Source organism: Paroedura picta, chromosome 2, assembly GCF_049243985.1.
Source record: "Paroedura picta isolate Pp20150507F chromosome 2, Ppicta_v3.0, whole genome shotgun sequence".
Taxonomy (NCBI): domain Eukaryota; kingdom Metazoa; phylum Chordata; class Lepidosauria; order Squamata; family Gekkonidae; genus Paroedura; species Paroedura picta.
The window spans coordinates 78,952,462-78,979,352 of NC_135370.1; the positions used below are offsets into that span (position 1 = coordinate 78,952,462).

At 44.5% G+C, this 26,891-nt stretch overlaps 2 protein-coding genes and 1 long non-coding RNA gene across 3 annotated transcripts; 2 read left to right on the plus strand and 1 right to left on the minus strand.

Annotated features, from left to right (window-relative positions):
- Positions 1 to 4,852: 4,852 nt before the first annotated feature.
- Positions 4,853 to 6,309, plus strand: LOC143828736 (olfactory receptor 9G19-like). The gene has a single exon (XM_077318987.1). The coding sequence runs from the start codon at positions 4,856 to 4,858 to the stop codon at positions 5,798 to 5,800; it is 945 nt and encodes a 314-aa protein (XP_077175102.1). The 5' UTR covers positions 4,853 to 4,855; the 3' UTR covers positions 5,801 to 6,309.
- Positions 6,310 to 6,490: 181 nt separating this feature from the next.
- On the minus strand, positions 6,491 to 10,494 carry LOC143829744 (uncharacterized). Its single transcript, XR_013228225.1, has 3 exons — positions 10,317 to 10,494; positions 8,315 to 8,492; positions 6,491 to 7,143 (listed from the first exon to the last, which is right to left on the minus strand). It is a non-coding gene; the product is annotated as an uncharacterized LOC143829744 (long non-coding RNA).
- On the plus strand, positions 9,368 to 26,639 carry LOC143829742 (membrane-spanning 4-domains subfamily A member 8-like). The gene is made up of 7 exons (XM_077321098.1): positions 9,368 to 9,520; positions 13,059 to 13,285; positions 14,115 to 14,228; positions 17,265 to 17,321; positions 18,338 to 18,445; positions 22,929 to 23,042; positions 25,258 to 26,639. The coding sequence occupies exons 2-7, from the start codon at positions 13,070 to 13,072 to the stop codon at positions 25,384 to 25,386; spliced, it is 738 nt and encodes a 245-aa protein (XP_077177213.1). The 5' UTR covers positions 9,368 to 9,520; positions 13,059 to 13,069; the 3' UTR covers positions 25,387 to 26,639.
- The last annotated feature ends 252 nt before the right edge of the window (positions 26,640 to 26,891 follow it).

The following is a 26,891-nucleotide window of genomic DNA, read 5'->3' on the forward strand; positions in this document are numbered from 1 at the left end:
GAGAACTGAATTAGGGACTTACCCACCCACAGTTCTCCTTCTTTGATAGTATAAGGAATTCAACAGGGTCATTCCTCCCTTTCCAGCTTCAAAGAGTGGAGACTGAAAGCCCGGGATTCCCTGGGGATTCTTCATACTTGCCCTGAGCTCATTCTGCACAGTTCTGTCCCTTTCCTGCTGCTGCACCAAGGCCCAACAGGAGCCTGCCTCCTGCCTTAGTCCCTCCTCCAGGTCTCTGCCCCACTCCATCTCTCAGTAGGGCGGAGGCTGGCACTTGCCTGGGTCTCTAGAGAAGAATTCTGCTCCAAAAGAAGAATTCAGAGGAAAGTCTGCCAGCACTCTAGTGACTGAATACTTTTGCCGGCCTGTAGGACTTGACACAGGTCTGTCTCCATGGTGACTTAGGACACCTGTTGTTGATGGGCAATGTCTCATAGGAGAAGCTCTTGCTTTTCTATAATCCATTGTCTAAATTGTGTAAATTCCATGATATTTCTTGGGGTTATGCTTAATCTTGCATACTTGGAGCTGTTTGACAGTGTGGCCTCAGCAATTATTTATTTGGTGCCCCTCCAACCTGAGACAAGCCCACAAGTGGGAGTTCTCCCAGACTGTTTATGCACTTCACTGCCCCAGCTGCCATGCAAGAGCACAAATCGGGGGCGGATGAAGTGCACCAGGCCAAATGTTCTGCCATGTGGGTGCAGGAAGAGGTGGGGCAACCTGCCATGAGTAAAACTTCAGCCTGCAGCCTGGCATGAAACCTCCAGTGCATAAACGGTCCCACAGAAGCAAATGCTTGGTCATCCTAACTGGTGGTAACTCAAACTTCTGGTTTTATTGGCTAAAAAGTCTGCAGTTATATGGATACAGAAACACAGAACTTTATCTTTAGAGGGGAAAAGATGCAAAGACAAACTGCTCAGAACAACTCAGATGTAAAATGCATAAAGGTGTTCTGATCTCTTTGTTATGGATTTATGGGGAAATGAGTTTAGATTACTCTAGAGGTGGCATTATACCTTAGCTAGATCAATTCATTGTATCCCATCTGCTTTCTCAATCAAATAGGTGCCCATTCAAATATGGTAAGGTTGCCTACCAGTGAATCTAACTGAGTAAAATAATTGCTGGACCAACTGGACATCTTCTGTGTTCTTATGAGGCAGGAAACCTAGCTGAGTGCCCATGAGGTACAGTTAGCATGCTGGATTACGACTGGGAATACCCAGCCTCCTATCTCCATTCTTGCATGAAACACATTGGGGTGTCCTAAAGCCCAAACAGCCTACAGCCCAAACAGACCAGAACTAGGAGAATAATTAATAGAGATATTTCAGTACCTTCAGCGCCTTCATTCTTAGACAACTCATATGGAAAAGAAATTTACTAGACCTAATGTTTTAAAGACAATTTTAAAGACAATCCTTTGAATTAGGGTAAGAAATTCCATTCTTGGCATGAACTGAGGACTTAAATTGTCTTTGGTAATCAAATCCATTTGCCGGTGATTACTGGTGGTAACCATTTTACAAATCCACACATACACATTTGACCTCTACGGCCACCTTATTTCAGAGAGGGAATTCACTTAATGCTCTTAATACTACATTTACAGTTGCAACTGTTTACAAAAAAGGAACTACAATGGAGCTCTCAGGTACCCTAAAGATAGAAATATTTAGAGTTCAGGGGGTTGTTTACATGCAGAGTTTAAAGCCCAGTGGACAAACTCCTATTTCTCTTAAATATAAACACTTCAGGGAGCAGGAGTCAAAAAAAAAAATTCAGTAGTCTAATCTTCATATTCCCACCTCAGATCAGCAAGAAAGAGGAATCAATATTTAATTGGCCACACTGGGAACTGATGCAAGGTGTATAAACCACCTTCTTATCTCACTCAAATGGAATTCATGGGAGAATAAGCCACACTTCTTACAGGTAAGACTGGTTGCTCCAGGTTTAATCTGTAGTCCCAGTTTAAGCTCCTAGGAACTGGCCAGCCCACCTGTATCCAGAAACCATGTCTGAGAGCCAACTAAGGTCAAATTCTTGTTTTTCTGAGGAGAAAAGGTTCTGAGTTCAGTTTTCCCACCTCTGTCTACATCCTCGTAGCTTAAACAGCCTTTTAAGATTTGACTTTGCTTCCGGGCCCTTTAAAATGGGGATGAGCCCACCAAAGACCAAGTGTCTGAAATGTACATCAAATGTGGAAAGAGTGTCAGAACAATCCCCAGGAATTCTTTTTGAGAAAGAAAATTAAACCATGACTATATATAATATCCAGAGATTTCTAAAATAGAATGACAAGAAGGGCTTGTGGTCCATATTGCATGTGTTGCATGTCGTGGCCGCCTGACAAGAAGTCCGTAAGAAACAGTGGTCAGGGCATCCAGCCACTGGTCACGGGGAGGCAGTGAGCCTTGGGAGAAGGAGTCACGGACTGCTATTGATTCGTTCTGTGTCTCCACTTCTCTATGGGTTTTTCTGCACAAAAATGTCTTCGGCTGTCTCTATGCGTTCTTATGACTCTCACAGGGAGTCCAACACACACTATGTAGCCTGAAGTAATTTAAAGTCTAACATGCCTTCTTGTTTAAATCTTCCCATTACCAATTCTCAGTGTCTTGGTATAATGCTATTAAGCACAGCTCTTTGAAAACCAATGTATTCTGATGGAGGCCAAGTGCAACAGGATTATCTGGAGAGGGAGATAGAAAAGCACTGAAAGAGAGATGTTTGTACAGCACAAGAGCACAACACTGAGAAAGAGGCACAAGGAAGGCCCAAATTATCTTATTATGACTGGACACATTTTGGTAGAGGGATTTTTTGTTGACTCGTTAGTGGCAGAGTTGTTTTTTTTCTTTTCAAACATTTTCTGACCACAGTATGGAGAGGGAGGCAGTTTCAGAAAGCTGTGAGCAGCACAGTGAAGAATCTGGACTCATTTTATAGAGAGAGACACCATAGAACTTTGTACATCAAAGGTTCTAACGGATAGGTTGGGCAACTGCAGTAGCATCCATATTTTCATGCTTCAGTGAATGCATGAAAAAACCACTCTGCCATTAATTGAATTTTGCAGAATCCACTAAGACTGTTTATGCACTGGGAACTTCACTGCCCCAGCTCCCGTGCAGGAGCACAAATCGGGGGTGGATGAGGTGCACCAGGCCAAATGCTCCCCCATGTGTGTGCAGGAAGAGGTGGGGCCACCTGCCACAACTAAAACTCCAGCCTGCAGCCCGGCATGAAACCTCCAGTGCGTAAATGGTCTAAGTGAGCACCTTTCTGAGCAACTTCCATTGATAGAAATAATACATTTTGCTCATATTCTCCACATAAACCCACTGGCCAAAAGAGATAATATACTGAACAAACTTAGAGTCCAGTGGTACCTTTAAGACCAACAAAGATTTATTCAATGTATGAGGTTTTGTGTGCATGCACACATCCTCAGATACAATATCATGGATTGAAAATAATCAGTTCAGATTAGAATGAGAGGGCATATTAACATACAGCATAATGAAATTGCCCAGGTTCCAGAGATACATAGGAAAAATATTTGGCAATATATCCTGTGCAAGTTGAGCTTAGAAGAAGAAGAAGAAGAAGAAGAGTTGGTTCTTATATGTCGCTTTTCTCTACCTGAAGGAGTCTCAAAGCGGCTTACATTCACCTTTCCTCTCCCCACAACAGATACCCTGTGAGGTAGGTGAGGCTGAGAGAGCCCTCATAGCACTGCTCAGTCAGAATAGCTTTATCAGTGCTAGGTCACCCAGCCCAAGGTCACCCAGCTGGTTGTACGTGGGGGAGCGCAGTATCAAACCCGGTCCCCACTCCTAACCACTACACCAACCTGGCTTAGAATTCCATCTCCGAGAATGAGAACATGAGATATATAATGGTATAGCTTTAGCAGATCTGGAAGCTAAACTGGATCTGTAATTGGAAGGTAGACCACCACCAAGGGAGGCCATGGCAAACCACCCTTGCTTCTGACATGCCTTGAAAGGCCCTTGCTGATGGTCAACATAAATCGGCTGCGATTTCGCAGCAATTCTCTCTCTCTCACACACACACACACACACACACACACAAAGCAATGATCGGATTAAAATTCCATTACAATTTAATTTCGGCTATGAAAGTGTATTGATTGCTAGTTAAATAACTTCTTCATAAGGCATGCTTCATTTAATAATTTACATAACTACAACAATACGTTCTGTAAGTAAGGGATTCCCAACAACCCCCTGAGTAGAGCCTGATCTTGAAGGATTCTTTTTAGGACCATCTGTTTATATCAACTGGCTTTTATTACAGGCTTTTCAAGAGGTTGTTGATTCTGTTGCTTTGGTCTAAAGGTGAGTGTTCCCAAACTAGCTACTTGGAGTTAGCCAGACCTGGTGGAGAATTAGCTGTGGGGGTAGTTACAATAACTATACTAAAGGATTAAAAGAGGCAGTGGTACGCCCATTGCTCAAAAAACCATCTCTAGATCCACAGGAGCCTAACAACTACCACCCTGTCTTGGGCTTAGTGTTTTTGGGGAAGTTGGTTGAAAGGACTGCTGTGGACCAAATATCAGCATTCCTGGAGGAAGCTTCAGTCCTTGACCCATCTCAGTCGGGTTTCCAGATTGATGTTATCTAGGTATCATATCAAAGCAGTACTGTTTCTTCCGAAACAAGGGCTGTCTGGGCAAGAGGCAAAATGAAACAAAATGTGCCATTTTAAAATACACCTTTCAAATCCCCAGGTGTCTTCTACATACCATTGTAATAAATAGTGACCTACCCATTCTTCTTCTCTGTATCAACAGATAAGGCCTATAGAGACCATAGATATGGAAGTCAACCAGACCCTAATTACTAATTTTGTTCTGGTGGGTTTCACAACAGATCCAGTCCTGCGCTTGGTCTTCTTTGTGCTGTTCTTGGTCTTGTATATTCTCACAGTGACTGGGAACTTGGGCCTCATAGCTCTCATCTACCTTGATTCCCGTTTGCACACTCCAATGTACTTCTTTGTGGGCAGTCTTTCCTTCCTGGATCTCTGGTACTCCACAGTGTACACTCCTCGGATCCTGTTTGACTGTGTCTCCAAGAACAATGTCATTTCTTTTGCTGGCTGTGCAGCCCAGTTCTTCTTCTCTGCTGGCTTGGCCTATAGCGAATGCTTCCTATTGGCTGCCATGGCATATGACCGCTATGTGGCCATCTGCAACCCACTACTCTATGTCACTGCCATGCCCAAGAAGCTCTGCATCCAACTGGTCATTGCTTCTTATGTAGCTGGTTTTGTCAATTCCATTATACACACAGCTAACACCTTCCGCCTCCACTTCTGTGAGGACAACATCATCAACCAGTACTTTTGTGATGCACCACCATTAGCAAAGTTGGCCTGTGATGATACTTGGCTCTATCAACTTATCCTGAGTTCTGTCATTGGTTGCAATGTGTTGGCCACCACTATTCTCATTGTGGGTGCCTACTTTCGAATTATAGCAGTCATCATTAGCATTCGCTCTGCTGCTGGGAGGCGCAAGGCCTTCTCCACTTGTTCTGCTCATCTCATCTCTGTCTCCCTCTTCTACGGAGCCATCCTCATGATGTATTCCCGACCTAGCTCCCAGCACACTCCAAACTGGGACAAAGCCAACGCCTTATTCTACACCGTTGTCAACCCTCTAATCAACCCCATGATTTACAGCTTGCGCAACAAGGATGTGAAGGCGGCCTTCAAGAAAGTGCTGGGTGGGTTTTCTGTCCATGTGATTCAGAAATGAGAGTGAAATATCATCTGCTTGTGTCTTTTCTTACTGCTTCACAAAGGGCTGGAGACATCACCAAGAGTCCTTCCAACTTTAACCTTATTAAAGTTCTACCACTATCCTGTGTACTCATGTTTGCCTCTTCTAGTCGTGATCTTATTTCTTCCTGGCAGCCTCTTCAGAAAATAAGAAGGAGAAACAGCAGGGTGGAAAAGGTAAATAGAACCTTAAGCCACTTCAGTCCAGTCCAGTGTGGGGGAGGGGGCAGGAGAGAAAAACAGGAGCTGGCACAGACCCATGGAACCTCCAACCTACTCATTCACAGAACTGGAATAAAGAAATGATAAGAGTCGTTTTCCTCATCCTGCACAAAAACATCACAATGCATCACAAGGATGGGAGAAACTGCAAAAGGATTCCCCTCAATGCAATGGTAAAGGGTTCAGGAATCTTCTTAGGGTCCAGGCTGGACGACCCTAAACACAAGTATAATCCAAGTGTCACTCTTTTGTAGAAAGGAAACAGCCACGTGTAAACACACTAGGAGATTTAAAGGGCTTAGAGCAAAATTTGATCCTTTTAAAATATTTTTATTGATTCAAGAAGGAAAAATATAACATAATACAGAATAAAAATGATATTACATATTTCATGTACAAAACGATGACTGTTAAGAAGCTAACGTTTCACAATGTATCTTATATATTCACTTCTTTTATCTCATCAATATTACTGCAGAGTATGTACTATATTTTCCCCAGGGCTTAACTATTTCCATCATTTACATTTTACCTTCCACAGAGAGCATATAATTAAATTTTAAAAATATTTAAAAGTCAATTTTAGTTTCATCAAGTTGTATATAACTAATCTTACTTATCTTTCAAACATATTAAACCAGAATAATACATAAAGCAATAACACATTTTTTTAAATGTTCCCCCATCTAGAAAACCATCACCTTTATTTTTACTACATATTACAAAAAAAAATATTTTCTGCTTTTTGTCCATTATTGTAACTATTCCATTGTATGATTTTTGTAAATCAACTTAATAAAATAGTATACATTAAGCATGTTACTTTCTAATCTACCTTTCGAAGCTAGAGGATTTTTCTTTCATGCAACTGCTGCAAATAAACTGACTGTAGTATCAAGATGGAAGCAGCAAGAGTTGCCCAGAGTGGGTTGCCTGGAGTGCGTACCGGATAGAGCTGCTTTGATATTTGGTGGTGCTCATTTGTATTCTGTGCTCAGCATTTTCCCGCACCGCCCCACTGTCATTTGGTTTAGGTATGGAGTGAGTTCTTGACTGGAGCTTAGGAGAAATCTTGTCGTCATGTTGGAGCTGACTAATCTGGTAAACAGACAGCCACCAGAACAATTTACTGACCCTTTTTAGATTTTGTAGGAAGATAATTCCAAAACTTTCCGTGGCAGAATTTTATAAATAATGGTTATTCAGATCATGATTGATTACTGGAAACTAAATTAGTGTGTGAGTTGTTCTGTTTATCGATCATGTATATTGTGTTTTAAATGTTGTCATATATGATTTTTATATACACTATTTTCCTTTTGTATCTGTTTCTATACTTGGAAAATATACACACATACACACATATACACACACACACAAACATATATATATACACACACACACAGACTCCCCCCCCCCCGAAGGGTCGGGGAAGGCAGATGTGGAGTTCCCCGTGCCCCGCTTCTAATGATACAGCAGGAGGAAATAAATAACTATTTTTGTAAAGAACATCAGCTGCATAAAAGCACCTGAGGAGAGGGTGGCAGTGCTTGGTTCTTGGACCTTTCCTGAGGAGGCAAGCAGGGAGGAAGTATGCTTAAAGGAGCAGGAAGTTTCCAATTGAGCCAATCAGGAGGAGATTGTCTACAAAACATCAAGAAGTTCCTATGCTATGCTAAATACACATCTCCTCCAATGCCTCCTGTAGAAATTCTTTTTGTACTGTTGATTCATACACACTGCACATCTTGCATATCTCAACAAATAGCACCTGAGCTCAAGCATCAGAATAAAATATGATCATTTGGCATGCAACACTCCAGACTGCTGTAAAAACAACAACAACAACAACTAGTAGGTGGTAGAAAACTGTTCTCAACTGTCCTGGTGAAGCAACTTCTCCTTACAGGCCCGACAGTATTTAGAAAGATACTGCAGGGCCTGGATGTCATCTGACCAAGAAATCCACCAGGCACGGGTCACCCACTTCGGGAACCCCTCAAAGCTAACTCTTTTTGTTTAAAATAATTGTGCCAGGCGCGAGCTTGTGGAGGCAATGGCGGCCACATAGAATTCCTCCTTAGTGGCTTCCACTACCATCTCATAAGCATTCATAATTATCTTATAAGATGTTCTTGATGCTTGGTCACAACTTTTCTGCCAGACTCACTCTAGCCATCTCACTCCTGTTTCCATTTTTGCAGCTCTGGTACATACCAAATAGTTAGCTTTGGACAGGAGATGGGAGAGTGTTGGGGAGCCATCTTACCGACTTCAGAGAAGCAGACATGCCAATCTTTTACCACAGTGGTTCTCAACCTGGGGGTCGGGACTCCTTTGTGGGTCAAATGACCCTTTAACAGGGATTGCAGCAGGGCAAGCAGCTTGGCCGGGGGGGGGCGCCATCTTCACAACAGACTTGCAGGGTAGATCAAGCGTTTGTCTGTCTGGAGCAGCGGAAAGGAGTGAGATTGACATGGTATCAGTCAGTTTCAGTTTAATTGCTGTGAAAGAATATTTGCATAATTTTATGGTTGGGGGTCACCACAACATGAGGAACTGTATTAAAGGGTTGTGGCATTAACCACTGCTCTATCCGCTCAACAGCCAAGTTGCTGTGGGGGGGGGGGGGTCAAATCTAGCAGAGCTTCCAGATTCACAAGTCTCCTTGGGTGAGCGTAAATCCATTCTCTGCCTATATAGGAGATAATCTGATTCCCCCCCCCCCACACACACACACACTATTGGAAACAATGGAGGTCCTATGGGACTTCCTGGGACAATCTTTTTGAAACATGGGGGGTTTTTTTTGAGGAGAGGCAGCAAGTTTGGTGCCTCTAACTCAACTCCCCCGCAGGCCACTGAGTAGAAATGGGAAAATTTCCATACACTTTAAAGGTGCCATTGTCTTTAATGATGCCAAATCAGAGTTGGCAGAATCGATTCAGCCAAGCTCCACCCCAAATCAGTTGATTTAGATGGATCAGTTTTGGCCTGAATCAAGTAAGGCTGAATCCAAACAGTTTGCTTTTCTTCTTCTTCTTCTTGTACATGCCTATGCCACACCATAAATAGGCATTCTGGAAATATTCCATGATGCAGCACCTGTCTCTTTTGTGCATGTGCTCAGGTTTCATTTACTGATTCATTCTCACTATGCATTGTGGACAAAGTGATTCTGTGGTTATATGCAACCAAGCGTGATGTGTTTCTAATACATTTATTTGGTTGTTATGGTTTTGCCTTCAACAATAAACAACTGATATTGACATTGTGACAAATTCCATCTCTGAGATTACTTTAGCCAACTGTTCCAGAAAGTTCTCATTACTGATCGGGTGGCAGATAGTGTCACCTGAGAGTCGAGCTGACCAGGAACTTCTCAAGAATTTTTCAGCTAGTACATCGGCAGTGCTGTGCTGTACTGTGGATTACTGGGGGACGGCTTGCTACCAAGGATCCATTCTGAGTAGTGGTAATGTTAAACTTTTCATTCTTATGTGATTTTCATTTTTAAAATATTATGCTATTGTACCAATTTTCTAATGGTTTTACCAATACTCATTGTAACAGTTCTGTTAGTGTGTAGTCACTAAGAGAGTGAGCAAAAAGGTTCATGATCCTAATATCCTGTTTGTTTATTTTATTTATATACCGCCCTCCCCTGCAGAACTGTTCAAGTTCCAGCAGAGCCCTGATCTCCTCTAGGAGCTCGTTCTACCAGGTGGGGGTCAGGATTGAGAAAGCTCTGGCCCTGGTTGAGGCCAAGCGAGCTTCCTTGGGGTCAAGGGATCACCAGGAAGTTGGAAGTGCTAGAGCATAATGCTCTTTGAGGGGTGGGGGGGTTGTAGCAATTGTAACAATTAAGCAGTTACTGCAAAAAATTCCCTTTCTGGCAAACATTCAGTCTAAGCTGGATAGGCATTCTTTCATCTGGGGAGATGTTTTAAGGGCTTTTAATCTGTTGCAGTTTAATTGGACATTTCTATTCATTTTTATTTTAAATTGCAGTCAATTCTTTCTTTTCTTTATTTTTCTTTCTCTGTTCTTGTGGCTTAAATAGTATCATTCAATCTCAACTAGGAATAAGAGGAAGAAAGGCAGAATTCAAGCCATAGAGGGCAGGCAAATTACAGATCTTTTGTCACAGGCTTCTCAAACTCGCATGGCCTCAACAAGGAATTTCCCTATCAAAACAGCATTTGCTGTCCTAGAAGCCATGAAAAAATTAGGGCTTTTTCTGTACACAATAAATATAGTGAAATGCTTACCTAATCTAGGCATTATATTTCGACCGCTCCACTTCACATCACCCACATCCAGTGTCTGGCCAGCTGACAGCTCACCACATCCTCCATTTTAAAGCATGAGTTTGGGAATCAGATAAAAAGGATTCACCAATCTAAAAGTTGCAAGCGTCCGTAGAGCAACCAGCAGGCAACCAGGAGAAGGAAGGTATGGAGACTCAAATGCGCTAGAGTTGTCTGTATTGTCCTGCCCTCACACCCACCTCCCTCTCCCAGGGACAGGAATTTCTTTTTAAAAATGGCAATGTGCCTGGAGCAATGAATAGGTGAACACAAGTATAGGCGATGCCAGAAATAAATGACAATGATTTTCTGTTGTGACACAAAGTGTGTCTCTTGAAAGTTTTCTTCCCCCTGAATCAGGAATGATTCTTCCCCCTGCCCAAAATCAAAGGACTCATAAATCACTAAGGGCCCAATCCGGCTAATTTGCTTTTGGCACCCATTAAAGTCAATGTGACCATTGGCTATAATGGGAATTTCAGTTTTTCTGCCTTTCCTGGGGTTTGGGGGTGAGAGCTTGAGATACAGCCTCCAGAATTTCAGGGTAATTCTGGGAGGCTCTTCCCTAAGTCCCCTCACAATTTCAGAGTGATTTGTCCAAGGGGTCCACTTCTAGGGGCTCCCAAAGAGGGTGCCCCATTCCTCTATTATATCCAAAGGGGAGGTGTAATGGAAGCTGCCAGTTCCCTAGCTTGTGGCCAAGTCAATTAAGGCAGGAGGGGAAAGGTCGTGGACCCCCATTGGAGCTGCTATGAACCTCAGAGGTTCCCAGACCCCTAGTTTGGAGTCCCTTCCCTGGAGGCTTTGGGAGAGTTGCAGGAACCAGGGAGAAGGTCCGTGTACTGCTTGACAGAGGAGCAGAACATGTCTAACCACTCTCCTTTCCTCATGCTCCATGTGCCTCTGGAGTGTTGGGCTCCAGCCAGTGGGTCACTCATGGCCTACAGGAAAAGGGACAGGGGACAGAGGGAGAAAGAAGCAATTGGGGCTTATGATTAGTACTTGATGATTTCTAGAAAATGCTGCTAAGAAAATTTGAAGGGCTCAGCTGCGAGGCGAAGTTCACTCTGTCACTCTACTTTCAAAATTATTTTTGATCTTTGTCTCATTATTACATAAATTTAATGGTCATAAGATGACCATAAGATGCCCTTCCTGGCAACAGGCTCAGGGTGACTTGCAGTGTTTTATGGCTTCAGTGATTGCTGGGGTTCGATGTCTGTTTTATGATAATGGCCGCCCATTGGCTGCTTGACGGCCAGGGGCGGGACACAGCTCAGCAATATCGCTTCCTGGCTAGCGATTTTTGCCGAGACCGGAAACCTATGGAAAACAATAGAAACGCAACTGGATTCCACCACAAAGCCAGGTATGCATAACGATGAATTCCACAATTTAAAATGGCGTTTTTTCATCCCGCAACCAATTTGCCACATAGATCCTGGTGCGGAATGGCCCTTAGTTTTACCTCTGCTGAGGATTTTGTTTAGTTTGTTGTATCTGTACTGAGTAGCTGCTTGCTTTGTTATTTCTGCCAACGTAATCCAGGCAGGCCTGATCATCCCTGGTCCTGTTATCCAAACAGGAGGGGTAACACAGTATGTGGGCCTTCTGCTCAGCTCTCCTCAGCAGAACCCTCACATGAATGGGATTGGATAAACTGGTCAAAGAAGAGGCTAAAGCTCTGGGGGTAAAATGAGTTACATGAATTTGGGGACAGTGCTTAATTTGAAAAAGAACACAGCTTTGAAATGCCTGGCATGCCAGAGTATCTCTGAACATGTACAGAGGGCTTTTCCATCACTACCAAATGTTCAAACCCATCCTTAAAGGATAGAATGCAGGTAGCATTTGTCCTATTTCAAGTACCAAAAGTTGGAGCAGCATTCGATCAAGCCAAGCTGGTTCGGCCAAAATGGTTCCAGACCATTTCTGAGGTCCCCTGTTGGTGCTATACAATCATCTTATGACCATCTTCATAGATGAAGGCTGTTTCTCATGAGGATAAAGTGATGCTAGTTCCCCTGAGCACTTTACCAACTTTGTTGGGAGAAGAGGATAGATGCTATTGTTGCTGCTGCTGTTGCTGATGCTGATGAAGTGTTAGGCTGAACACACTGAGCTTGCACAATGGCTGTAGAACAAAACGATCGGGCAGTTTTGACTGGGGAACATTCAAGGACTATGTAAAAAATGTTGGCCACCCTTTAATTGTCATTATATCTGAACCACAAACTATAGTTATTCTCTTGATTGCTGTCCAGGATTGTAACCCAGGATTAAACTGTGGTTTTGAATCCTCTTTACATGAATAAAGTGGGGAATCATTTGTGGTTCACATATAACCACAAACTAGAATTTGTTCCAGAGCTTGAAGTCTTTAGCTTCTGAGCCGCATGCAAGGAACGTATGAGAAGGGAGGAGATGGCAACTCCCCAGAAACTCAAAGTCTAGTTTTTCTAGATATGCATACAGTTAAAGAAGCAAAATTTTAATTTATTGTGTTAAGAATCCCTTTCCCCTCATTGTGTGCTGTCCATATGTAGAAAACAGAATTTTCACGAGTCACCTGACCAGCATGGAGCCCATCTTCTGGGGCTCCATTTCAAATTCTTCATAGGAGAGGAATTGGTAATATTTGTTCAAATCTATGAAAGGGTAGCTTTTTAGGTTTGTTTTATTGTTTTTCTTTCTTTCATGCAGATACCTAACCAATGGCAACAGATCCTCCGAGAATGGCAAATCAAACAACATTCTTTGTTCCATCTTATGGTGCCAATGTAATCCATCCAGGCCTGGTCATCCCTGGTGCTGTTACCCAACCCATTGGAGTAACTCAATATGTGGGCCAGCCGTTCAGCCCTCCTCAGCAGAACCCTCAGCGGGGGGGACTGGAGAAAATGCTCAGAGTAGAGGCTAAAACTCTGGGGGTAGGTGCCTTTAATGCCTATGCATGTTCCAGGGATTTCAATGGTTACTTCATAGTAGTTCTAGGAAAACTAAACAGGTTGAGAGGGATTCATTGAAAAGGGAAATAACAAATTATCATCTAAGTTTATTTTTATATCCGAAACAACTATATTATTGGAAACTGCTTTAGGAGCCTACACTTGACAGCAAAATAGAGCAAAACCAGACAACTCAAAGGTCTTTGGCCTTCACAGATCACTCGCTCATTCATAGAGTGATAGATATAGCTGGAATATGTCCCAATGATACAGAATCCTAATATTTGGTAGTGCAAGACACCCCAATTATTAGAAAAGCCTGAAAATGTTTCTTCTTCAAAGCAGGTAACTGAAAATATTCCCTATAACCATGTAGCTATTTTCACATGAAAGAGAATGCAGAAGTTCAGAACACACATAGAACAAAGCCCTCCAGTGACTAAAAATTTTGAAAGGGGACAACCTGGAGACAGAAGTTCAGTACTCTTGGACTGAACATACAAGGGACATTTTGGAAACTGAGGGGCATCTAGCCAGGGAGCCCAAAGATAATAGCTCCGGCTGGAATGAACTCTTTTTCCTAGATTAATTTAAAGTTCCCAGCCAAACTAGGATATTTATGAACAGAATGGGGTGCTCACTGGTGAGGTCTTGGTAAATATCCTGTTTCAGTTTGGAATTGATGAAAAGGAACAGACCAAATGAACATTTCCCTTGTTTTAAAATGATTGTGCAGACTGTGCTAAATGATCAGAACTTGTCACTTCCCAGCTCTAAAGGAGTTGCCCTATCTTGTATCATCTTCCCACAGGCCGTTCAGATCATGGTTGGATTGATGCACATCGGCTTTGGGGCTGTCTCGATTTGGCAAGTCTACTTTCCTGTGGCTGCATTTGGAGGATATCCATTCTGGGGTGGACTTTTTGTAAGTACTAAATTGTCTTTGAGAACTAGAGTGTTTCAGTGTTCATAATCCTGAATTTAATCCTTGGAAGTGATGCAATTCCTATTCAGTTGTTTATCTTCTCTATCTTGTTTATCTTGGTTTAATTTCTATAAAATGGGATAGGAAGATGATTACTTTGAAAATGAAGGAAATAAATGTTAGTTGGCTTGAACCTCAAGGACCAGGCATCACACACTAACTTGTCCACAAAACAGAGGCCCGAGTTATACAGACTGGTGCTGGTTTCTCAGTGACTGGCTTCATCAGGAACACAATGTGTGAGTCCAGTGGTGTCAAGACTTCAACGTGCTCTTCTAACGAGCCAGCAGAGTTCAAACCTGGGCCTTTGAAACTATGTGTACACAAAAGATAAACACAAAACCCCCTCACCTTTGAAAAAGTTTAGAAAAGAATTTATTAAATAACAAAAGGAATGTTTGCTAATAAACAACAGTATATTTAACCAAATGGTTAAAAACATAGCTAAATTAACTTTCCTATCTAGATACTGATGCCTGTGGGACACTCCTGCCTTTGCCTCTAGGGGGCCCACTTGAGTCTCTTCTGGGGACAGTGTTCTGGTGCCCTCTTGAGGCAGATGCCAGATGGGATGTGGGGAGGAGATGTGTTCCCTAGACTCTCTTCCTGCCTCAGGGGACCTGGGTGCTGCCTCCAGCATTCCTCCCAGTCTCCCTGCTCTCCTTGCTATCTGTTCTGGCTCCCTTCCCCTCCTCCCTCCTCTCCCTTCCTGATGTCTCCACCTTGCTGTATCTCCAAATCTCTCTCCTCCATGCCTCCTCCTTTGTCAAACCATTAGCGAGGCCCCCACTGTACATTTCACCAGCAACACTTCATTCTATATGGTAGCATGCGGGTTGCAGCTAGCAGCTCATAAAGAGTACTGGGCTGAATCTGCACTGAACTTGATTTTTCTGCTGTTGATCCTGCTGAATTCAGATTGATTTGAACCAGAGTCTTTGTGCTTCCCCCCTCCTCTCCCCCCCACTTGAAATAGAAACCCATCTGCATTTGAGCACTAGCCTGAGAGCGAGGGGGTGAGCGGGGGGGGCAGCCGAGAAGAGTGGAGACAAGCTATCAGCAGCCTCTCACAGAATGAGGCAAATCTCTGCTGTGAGAAGTATGGATTCTGGAGCACAGTCACCTTAAACTTAAAAAAAAATAAATCTTGCAACCAGGAACAAAGAATTCTTTGAACCGGCACCCAGCCAATCAGGGACAGACTGCTGACGTTATTCTGGGAAAACACAGATCTGCGCTTTAATACTAGGAGCCCTCAAAGTGGCTTGATCATTTATACTGAGTTAGTTCAGCTCCTGGATATCACGGGGGGGGGGGGGAACAGCTTGATCAGATTGTTTTCAGATAGAAAATTTATATCACCCAAAATCAAATTGGAAATCATATTCAGTTATATGGCAGGGATTGAATTGACCTAGGATTGGAATAAAAGCTCCGTGAAGATTCAGCCCCCCCCCCCCATGGATCTGGGACAGTATGGCACTGAGACCAGTGCTAGAGGCATCTGCATAGAGGATAAAGGCTTTGTTGAAATCATGATTCCTCCCCACAGTTGATGAGGGGGCTAGCTATAGATACCAAATGAGGTATCTACTAAACTACCCCACAAACCCTAGGAATTGTCATAGCAATTCTTGGTGTAGGACTTGGTGTACTCCTGCAGGAAGTTTATCTTGTCGGGCAGGAGCCTTAGCTGGACTCATCCCTCTATGAATTCCAGATACCACAATTCTTGGAACCTCTGGTGGCTCTTCCTGCGGTTCATGTGAAAGCCGGCTGCCTTCAGGGCACGCAAGACCTGAGACAAATGCAGCAAGTGCAACTCTCAATTCAGACTGAAGATAATGATATTGTCAATATATGCGCTCGAAAACCCTTGGTATGAGGCCAGGATGTGGTCCACCAAATCCTGGAACATTGCCACAGCCCAATGCAGCCCAAACAACATCTACTTGAAATTAAATAAGCTGCATGGGGTGGTGAAAGCCATCTTCTCCCAGTCGCAGGATTTCGCTGGCACCTGTCAGTACCTGTTTGTTAAATCAAGTGCCATCAGGTAGTTTGCCTCTCCAAACTGGTCATTCAGGTAGATGTCAAATTTGGCTACCTTAATTACCTGACAATAATTAACACAAAACCTCATGCTCACATCTGGTTTTGGCACGAAGAAAATGGGACACACGGATCTGGAATTCCCTTGTTCTCACCCATGACAAGGCTTTCACTTAAGAATAGTGGGTTTGCTGTTAAAATAACAAGCTAAGGGCTAAGTGGGCAGAGAGTGGGCATGGCCTGTACAAGGCAGGGCCTAATCGGAACGTGTGAAGAGGAGGCGGCGTGTGGGCTTCCTGGCCCAACAAGAGCCGGGGGGGCAGGGGGTTCTTTCCCTTACAGTTTGGACCAGGAAGCCTCCCACCCCCAATGGTGCTGTGGCATTTTTTCACCCACTTCCTTCCTTCCTTCCTTCCTTCCTTCCTTCCTTCCTTCCTTCCTTCCTTCCTTCCTTCCTTCTTTCTTCCTTCTTTCCTTCCTTTCTGTATGTCTTTTTTCCTGTCTTTCTTTCTGTCTTTCTCTCTGTCTGTCTGTCTTTCTCTCTGTCTTCCTGCCATTCTTTCCGCCTGTCTCCCCCCTCCACTACCCCGCTAGAGCCCGCTGCATTCCTGACTGCAGCAGGCTTTTTTACTAGTATTGATACAATTTAAGATAAATATGTAAAAGGGCTATTTCTCATACAAAAGCCACAAGCACAAGTTTGAGAAAATAGGCCGACAAAGAAAAATGCTTGGCCTCTGTTTTTTCAAAATGCATTGCTGCTCGTGTAAGAGGTAGAAACCTCAGGTAATCAGAAGGCCAGATTTTCTTCTGCTTTAAAATGGCACTAGTTGAGCATAATGAGAAAACACACTGTTCTACAGTGGTCTGGTATGAACTCTTGGGCGAATTATAAGGTGATACTTTTCCCCCTTCTTTTGACAGTTCATTATTTCTGGATCCCTGTCAGTGTCAGTTGAGAATCAGCTGAGCAAGTCTTTGGTAAGAGAGATTTATGTATTTTCTTCTTTGAAACTAGAGTTGCATATCATGACGGTTTCTATAAGAGGTCCTGTGGAAACTGTGCTGTCCACTTAATCAGGAACTATCAATATGCTTTTAATCAATTATCTGATGGGGGGGTGGAGGGACTACTCATGACATTTGTAGATGACATCAAATTGGGAGGAATAGTGAACACCCCCAAAAGATAGAGAGTTCAGTGAGATCTAACCACACTGGAAACGTGGGCAAATGAGAACAAGATTAAAAGTAGCTGGTGCTCTGCTTCCTTTCATATTTAAATTCTGCCTACACTTCCATGCCTGTACCTGCCCAATTTCTGGTAGGGAAAGGAGAAATGCCATGGACTTTTCCTTATAATCTAACTGATTTTGTTGTGTGGGAATAAACCAAACAAGCTGCTGAGGATGGATCCTGATAGGATCCAAAGTCCAGAATTACAAAATCAATCTAGTGAGGACGAATGTATGTGATAGATAGACAAGCAAATCACAATTTGCTATCATGTAATAAGCTGTAGATTATATAAGGGAAAATGTCATTGATTTCTTAAATCTTCCTGCTGCTGCAGCCAAATCTGGCCACTGAAATGCTGCTCCCAGTTGGGGGGATGGGGTAAGGATACACATAAAGAGTAGAGTCCAAGGGCTGCTGAGGGAAGGAGGAATCACTCTTTTACATCAACAAAAATACCTGGCAGGGTTCATTCCCTCGATAGAGACCTAACCCCCTGTTCAAACCTATCACCCATTTCCCCCCCTCCAATATATTATCCATATAAAATGGACGATATAGAAATCTCACAACATATATATTTTCATGTGACATGATATTCCTTTCCTGTCTGTCTTCTTGAGTGCACTCCAATCATTATGTCTCACTACCTACAAGAACCATCCGCAGGGATATAGAGCATATTTTAATGGTAGATATACTAGAATTCAAACCTATCAATGTTCTTTGAAGAAGCTTGATTGATTTTTGGTCCCTTTCAGGTGCAGTGTAGCGTGGGAATGAACATCACAAGTGCTGTGATGGCATTAGTTGGTGTGATTCTATATATCTCGGAACTGAGTATACAATACTCATATAGCTACAGAAATGTAAGTGAACAAATATTAATACTTTTGACTTTATGAGCTAGATTCACAAAAGAAACATGTGGGCTGAAATTCCTCACAGTCTGAGCTGTCTGCTGTTTTCTAGACTTACACATAGCAGGGTTTTTTTGTTTATTTTATTTTTAGTGCCAAAAGAGTCTGTTTCATTGCTAGCTTTTGTCATATGGTGTTGTTTCATTCTTGTTCCTTTCATTTTTGATTCTTCATTGTCATAATTCTCTTTTGCTGTCATTTCCCACTGGTTTCAATGAAAGACACCCACCATTTTTCAGCTCTGTACCTGCATGGGTTTCCATCCAAATTGGCAAGACTTGGAGGGCTTTAGGATTCCTCAAGGACAATTGTTATAACAACTTCCAGAAAGATAGAATTTCCCCCATTTTTTGAGGCAATAAATAATTGCAAACAGTAACACAAGCAGCACAGTAGCACACAGCAGAGGCAGTCTGACAAGGCACTGGCATTTGGTGGTTCAGGGAGGTTAAGGCATCTAAACCAGCAAACAACCAGAGGAGGACCTTGGGGGATTCGCTTGGTGGCACTCAGCCAGAAATCTGGGGGTGATTCTGGATGCCTCCTTGTCAATAGAGGTTCAGGTCAACAAAGTAGCCCAGCTGGTGTTCTTCTACCTTCACCAAGCACAGCTACTAATGCCCTGTCTCAAAAAGACCTTGCCACAGTGACCCATGTGACGGTCATATCCAGCCTGGATTTCTGTAATTCACTCTATGCAGCCCTTCCCTTGTCCTTGACCTGGAAACTAAAGGTGGTGCAAAATACTGCTGCTAGGGTTCTCACTGGAACATCCATGTCCAGTCGGTGTTGAGGCAGCTGCATTGGTTGCCTGTTAAATACTGGATCAAGTTCAAGATTTTGGTTTTGACCTTCTAGGCCATTCGCCATATGGGCCCAATGTAATTGAAGGAACATTTAAACCCCTATGACCCCTGTAGGACTTGTGCTCTGTGGGTATGAATGGGTTGGAGGTCCCTGGTCCTTATGATGTTCACTTGGCCTCAGACAGGGCCAGGGCCTTTTTGGAAGATATGCCCCTGTTCTGGCATTTCCGGGCACTTTGGCACCCTTGGTGCCTAACTTATTGATAGAATCATAGAATAATAGAGTTGGAAGGTACCTCATAGGTCATCTAGTCCAACCCCCTGCACTATGCAGGACACTCACATCCCAATCGCTCATCTACTGTAACCTGCCACCCTTTGCCTTCACAGAATCAGCCTCTCTGTCAGATGGCTATCTAGCCTCTGTTTAAAAATTTCCAAAGCTGGAGAACCCACCACCTCCCAAGGAAGCCTGTTCCACTGAGAAACCGCTCTAACTGTCAGGAACTTCTTGAAGATGGTTATCAGATCCCCTCTCAGTCGTCTCCTCTCTAGGCTGAACAGACCAAGCTCCCCCCAAACTTTCTTCATATGTCTTGGTCTCCAAACCCCTCACCATCTTTGTTGCCCTCCTCTGGACATGTTCCAGTTTGTCAACATCCCTCTTCAACTGGGGTGACCAAAACTGAACACAGTACTCCAAGTGAGGCTGAACCAGAGCAGAATAAAGCGGTACTATCACCTCCCGGGATCTAGACACGATACTCCGTTTGATACAGCCCAAAATCTCATTTGCCTTTTTAGCCCCCAAGTCACACTGCTGACTCATGTTCAATGTATGGTCTACTAAGATTCCTAGATCTTTTTCGCACATACTACTGCCAAGACAAATCTCCCCCATCCTTTACTGGTGTATACAATTTTTCCTACCTAAATGCATAACTTTTCATTTGTTCCTATTGAATTTCATTTTATTTAGTTTAGCCCACTTCTCAAGCCTATCAAGATCATCCTGTATTCTGATTATGTTTTCTGTTGTGTTTGCTACCCCTCCCAGTTTAATAAGTACCCCCTCAGTTATCGGTCCACCTGACAGAATTAGGATCCATACCACATTTTACCAACTTGTCAACAAGAATATCATATGGTCCTTATCAAAAAGCTTTACTGAAATCCAGATAAACCATGTCCTCAGCCTCCCACTGATCCAGCAAGGTGGTCACTTTCTCGAAAAAAGAGATAAGGTTGGTCTGACATAACTTGGGGGCTTTCCACACAAGGACCAATGTTGCCAAATGTTTTCAGTATGCAGAAATGCTATATTTAATAGTGGAATTTCGTCATTCCGCATACCTTTAATTTTAGTGGAATATTGAAGCCCCAGTAGCGTTGTATTTATTCCACACAGGTTTCCTGTTTCACTGAAATCTCAATAAAGGAAGCGATATTTTTCTGCGCTTCTTCCTGCCCCTGGCCATCAATCAAACAGAACAGCCAATGGACTGTTGTGTTTGTGCTCCCGAAAAGCCCCTTTCCCTTTAAGAACTGTTTTTTTTAAAAATACAAACACACCAGTTGCAACGAATATTTGTTCAGTCATTGTTTCAGAAAGACCTTTTTTGCTGGCGTAGGAGCTGGTGCTTAATTGTTTACACACTCCTCAAGTAAAAAAAAAAATCCCCCCCTCCGTGGGTGTGATTTGTGGCCGAAATTTCAGGCAGTGTCAAACAGGGGGCTGTATTGTGCTTGGGAACTTTAAAGACACTTGCAGTATGGAGCTTTGTTTTACTGTTAAGCACTTCTGTGGAGGGACTTTAGCCGGTGCATGGCCTTTGAAGAGCGAATCGGGGAGGGAAAGTGCCCTCCCGGCGGCAGCACTCCCGGGGGGGGAGGGGTACGGTGTGGACTGCGAAGGGCTGCTACTGCCGTGAGAGCTGTTTGCAGGCCAAGCAGGGAGGAAAAACCCCCTCCCAGCAGTGGGGGACCTTGGGAGCTGTGGGTGTGCGGTCAAAGGGCTATCAGCATGTCTGTGACACAATGAGAGCCCCTTGCGGGGCAAGCAGTGCCAGACCCCCCTCCCCTGCCGGCCATGATCCTCTCAAGATGGCGGTCGGGCCACGCTGTGTGTTGGCGGCGGGTGTGCGGCTCTGGGAAGGATGCAAGACAGCCAAGCAGCCACCTCGGCAGGCAGGAACCTTCTGGCTGTGAGGCTGGGCAAGCAGCTTGCGCTCTGCTCTTGGAGGCGGGCGTTCCATGGGCTGGGTAAAGCTGGGCACGTCCAGATTGGCCCACTGGATCTGGCTGGGCTGGTGGTTCCGGTGTCTATAACAGGGCCCAGACAACACCCAGACAGGTCAGAAAGCACCTGGATATATGGCCCTTTCAGAATTATAAAGAGGAACCTGTGGTAAGGATTGTGTTGTATGCTTATTTGACAGGGGGCCCGGAAATCAGAGAAGGGCTCCTAAAAGGGCCATGTCCAAAAAAGTTTGAGAATGACTGCTTTAGGTGCTGTACAATATAAGTATGAAACCAGAATGCATCTGACTCTTCCTTTCTGTTCTATTCTATTTCTCATGCTTCATGAAGAGGAAGAAAGAGGTGCAAATGAGATTTTCAGTCTTTTATATACTTAACAAGGATTGCGGCTTGTAACTGTAACCTTGACTTAAAATGCTACAAAATACCAAATAGACATAAGACCAAACTACGTGACCCATTTTTAAGGAGTCGGGCCTGGGGAGCCTGCGGCCAAACAGTCCCCGAGGAGAATGCCATTTCAAAAGCCTGCAGGAGCCCATGGGACCAACGCATGGGGGAGGAGCTCAGGAAAATAGAACAGGGGGGAGTCAGGACCCCTCCTCAGCCAGTGCCACAGTCCCAAGCTCAGCTGGGCTCCCACAGGCTTTAGTACAAACATTCCACACAGCTGCCATGCGGCTGCAATGGGAAGAGTACTGAACACACCCTCCATGTAGAACCTAGAGATCTCTTGGAATTACATCTGATCTCCAGACTATAGAGATCTTGTCCCATGGAGAAAATGGCTGCCTTGAAGGGCTGACTCTATAGTGTTATTTTCCACTGTGGTCCCTTCCCTGCCCCCATCCTCCACCTTCGCCAGGCTCCATCCACAAATCTCTAGGAATGTCACTAGCCAGAGTTGGCAGAGAACATAATGTGTTATTGTGTAGTTTGGTCCCAAGAAGGTCCTGGTCAGGTTCTTAGCTGCTATTGTGCGTTTCATGTTCAAACTTCAAGAGCAAATGGCTTAACATTTTCACCAGTTCTTCTACTGATAATTCCCATTAGTTGAATCAAAAAAGTGGCTAGGAGGCAACAACATGGCCGCAACTCAGGGAGGGATGGGAGGGCTGCTGTCCGGGCTGCGTCGTCTGCCGAAAAGGGAAGGGCTGCCCTGCTCCAGGCCTTTTATAGGCCGGCAGCCCCGCCCCTTGCCGGCGCGCAGCGGCGCGCCTATGACCCGGCTGGGTCCGCGCCGCTCCCAGGCGCCCCCGCCGCGTCAACGGCGGCCGCGCTTACTCGCGGCCGCTTTTTGTTGCAGTTGAACTAAGAGGTTGGCAATGAGTGGGGCATAATAGGGCACTTACATTTGTGTTTTGCAGCCTGTAGGTCTCGGTCTTGGTGTTCTTCTCCTCTTATTCAGTTTACTGGAGTTCTGCATCACTGTTTCAACAGCACATTTTGGATGCCAGGTTGCCTGCTGCAAGAATGATCCGGTAAGCATTTGGCACCTTGATCAATGCTTAAACTGTTCATGTTGAAAATCCCAAAGATCTGGAGAAGTTATGCATGTGAATAACACATGACTGAAAAATGCTTTCAGGGGACTGCCAGGCTCTTGCACCTCCTCTCCTCAATCTTATTTTTGAGAGCAGATATTGGCTCTGGATGTCAGGTCTTTCCCTGCCTGGGCAGGGTCATCTGCATGGGGCAGGGTCATCTGCAGAGATAATGATCACTAGGAGATCCATGATCAGATCTTCCCCACAGTTCGATAGCTAATTCCCCTCATGCATGGCCCCTGTTTGGATCACAGCCATCTGGGGAGGGGAGAAGGGTTTAATTCTTTCTTCTACGCATGCTTTTACCTACTGAATCCTCCACCACTTGCTGCTGTTACCTTTAGATGGAGAAGAAGCTGGGCCAAGATGGGTGCTCTGAGGATACATTTGGCAGTTATTTAGACTTGTAAGAGGACAAAACATTTGGCCAGCCACTAACCAGATTATGGAGGTCATTCCTTTTCAGACATTGCTTCTCATATATTGTGCAGTAAATGTGCATTTGTTTCTCATTTGCTGCAAATTAGTGGGAGCACTTCTGTCAAGTATTTCCTGCTCCCACTCAGCAAAAGCCTATTCATTGCACTGTGATTTCTCTGTGTGGCCTACAGAAATACAAGACTAGTTATTGGTGATGCATCTAGGGTTGCCAGGTTCATTGATGCTGCTGGTGGGAGATTGGACACACTTTCTGAGAGCTTTATGATGTGCTATGTTGGTATGTCGAAGATGTGGGGGGAGGGGCATGACACTCTGTCTTTGGGGCAAAGCTATAGTGTAGAGTGTGCCTCAAACCATAGAACTTTGCCCCAAACCCGGAGTGGCACTCCTGATGACCCTGGCATGTTAGTGTCATTTCCAGCTGAAAGCCAGGCTGGACTAAGTTTGGGGAGGGGCTGGAGGCTAAGGTGTGTATAGGAAGTGGGGGATCCCTGACCAGACCAGTGGACCACTGGCAACCCTAGATTTAACTTCGCCATCCTCTCTCCCACTTCCACCAGGTCCATAGCATTTTCAAAAACAAAACAAACAAACAAAAATAAATAACCTGATATCTGTTCCTCTTAATAAGAGGGTAAGAGGAGCTCGGACTCATCACTTACCCACCAGTCAGGGAGGCAGTTCTGGCTGTCCCATCCCTGCTTGGCCAGCCATACAATGAACGGCCAATCAGGAGGGATGTCCCGCCCCTTGCTGCATCCCCTCCAACTTCTTGCATCTTGAAGAATTGCCAGAGGCAGGCAGCTGGAGCTGGGAGGGAGGGAAGAGGGTCAGGGACTGTGGCCAGGGGCAGTGGGAGTGGGGTTGGGGATGGAGGGATGGAGTCCCTGCCAGCGCTACCACTGCTCTAAACAGCTCCAGCCACAGCTATGACAGGCATTGGCAGGGCGGCCTGGGAAGGAACGGGATCCCCGGCAGTGCTCCCCCTTGCCCCAAAAAGGCCTGTGGAGGCCTTGCCTGGAATTTTGAGGGCCACAGGGGAGAGGGGCTCGGCTGGCCTGCCCAGGGCAGGGAGGGGGGGGCTAGCACCCATCGCATTCCTGCCTGCAACAGGTTTTGCCCCTAGTGTAGAAATACTTTGGGAGGCTGTACATAGTCCTTCAATACAGCCTTTCGACATGTCTTTACATCTAAAAAGCAGAAAGTACCACACCCCTTCCTCCCAGCCCTCTCCTAGAAATGAATATATTTTGTCTAGCATAATCGGCCTGGGACCACCATACCTTAAGGACTGACGTCTCCCATATGAACCTACTCACTCACTCATGTCATCCTTGGATGCCCTGCTTTGGTTACCCCCCCCCCAAGTAAGGCTAGATAGGGGGCAGCCCAGGAAAGGGCCTTCTCCATCGTGGTACCAAAACACTGGCACTCCTTCCCCTGGGAGATTCTTCTCTCCATCTATTGGTGTCTTTTTCCTGCAGGTCAAGAGAGTTTTTTTGTTTTATCTGGCATACCTCCAGAAATGGCTGTACTTCCGTGTTTTTAAATGTGTTTTAAATTTATAATTATAAATTTAGAATTTTACCTGTATATTTACCTTTTCAATTGTTTCAATGATTTTTTGTTTACTGCCTTTTGGACAGTAATTGGGCCCAAAGGCAGGATTCAAATGTTTTAAATAAGTAAATATTTGTGTTTTTTTCAGACCATGGTTCTTGTGCCCTACACAGTCAATAGTGGCGTGGCTTATCCAGGAGGGAATCCGGCTCCTCCTGTGGCTCATGCTGAAGGCAATCCGGCTCCTCCAGCCTATGAGACTGATTGTCCAAAATGAGAGGCTCAGTCAAGAACTGAAGAGAGGAGTCTTGCCAGCAACCGTCTCTCTAATCAAACTGCAATTGGAACACAGAGTACAAGCCGTGCCTTAAAACATTCAAATAAAGGTTTACCTTTTTATCTGGTGCTTGAAACTGCTGTAAAGCTTTCATGAAGCTTTACTTGCACATCTTTTCTGCATCTGTTTTTCAGGTCCCAAGTCTTCCAAGGCCAAAAGATTGTGTGTGTGTTTGTTATATGCTGCCTGGTTGCTTCCAACTGATGGTGACCCTACAAATTAACAACCTCTAAGCAGCCTTGCAATCTTCCTCTTTTCCTCCTACCTTAACTTTTCCTAGCACTATTGTCTCTTCCCCTGGGCCTTGTCTTCTCATGATGTAACCAAAGGTTCGGGTTAGAAGGAAAACTAGAAGGCAACCCTTACAAATAACCTGGCCAAGAGCATACCACTTCACTGCCACAACCAATTTTACAGTAGGTTGTTGTTGTTGTTGTAGTTGTTAGGTGTGAAGTCGTGTCCAACCCTTCGCAACCTGATGGACAATGATCCTCCAGGCCTTCCTGTCCTCTACCATTCCCCGGAGTTCATTTAAGTTTGCCCCAACTGCTACAGTGACTCCATCCAGCCACCTCATTCTCTATCATCCCCTTCTTCTTTTGCCCTCGATCACTCCCAGCATTAGGCTCTTCTCCAGGGAGTCCTTCCTTCTCATGAGGTGGCCAAAGTATTTCAGTTTCATCTTCAGGATCTGGCCTTCTAGGGAGTAGTAGGTACAGTTACGCTATTTTGCAGGACTATCTCAGGCACAACAATGGTGGTCCTGTTTACTCTGCTACATCCAAAGGCCAACCCTTGTCTCCTGAGGCAAGACTTTCACCAAGGAGATGTCACCTCAGAGCACCAAGTGACATTCAAGTCTTGCCCGACTTTCCTTTAACAGGCAGCCATGGCCCCCTTGTACATCTTGCCAGTGGTGTTTTGCGTGTCTCTGCAGTCCTCTCGATCATTTCAACATCTAACACCATGTCCACATGCGCAGCCCGACTGATTAGTTTTGCTTGCAATTCTCTCCTCAACCACCTGATGGTGCTGTTGGTTTGGGAGATTAAACCAAATGATGCGCTTCTAGCATACTTTGATAATTTACATTTACTTTTGTTACATTCCTTGTTTTTAACAGGGAAAAAATTAAAAGGCGAACAAAAATACATTGAAGTAAATGTGCTAAATAAAGCTTTATTAACAAATGATCCATTGTATGGTTTTCAGTTCTGAGGGCAATTAAAGCAGACTCAAAACCTTTTCAGAGGTCAGCAGGCAGAGGTGCAATCTGGGAAGAAAAGAGTGCGCTCAGCAGTTGGTCCCACCCTGTCAGATATTGAGCCTCTTTGGCCATTCGTTCCTTCTGTATTTTATCTTATACTAGGGGCAAAGCCCATTGTTTCCAGGAATACAACGGGCGCTAGAGCTTGGCAGTGGGAAGAGGAAGGGGAGGAGTTGTC

Excerpts from the sequence above, each read along its gene's own strand:
- LOC143828736 (XM_077318987.1), top strand. The coding sequence starts at position 4,856 with ATGGAAGTCAACCAGACCCTAATTACTAATTTTGTTCTGGTGGGTTTC.
- LOC143829742 (XM_077321098.1), top strand. The coding sequence starts at position 13,070 with ATGGCAACAGATCCTCCGAGAATGGCAAATCAAACAACATTCTTTGTT. Across the intron at positions 18,446-22,928 it reads ACTCATATAGCTACAGAAAT|CCTGTAGGTCTCGGTCTTGG; the intron begins GTAAGTGAACAA and ends TGTGTTTTGCAG. Across the intron at positions 23,043-25,257 it reads CCTGCTGCAAGAATGATCCG|ACCATGGTTCTTGTGCCCTA; the intron begins GTAAGCATTTGG and ends TGTTTTTTTCAG.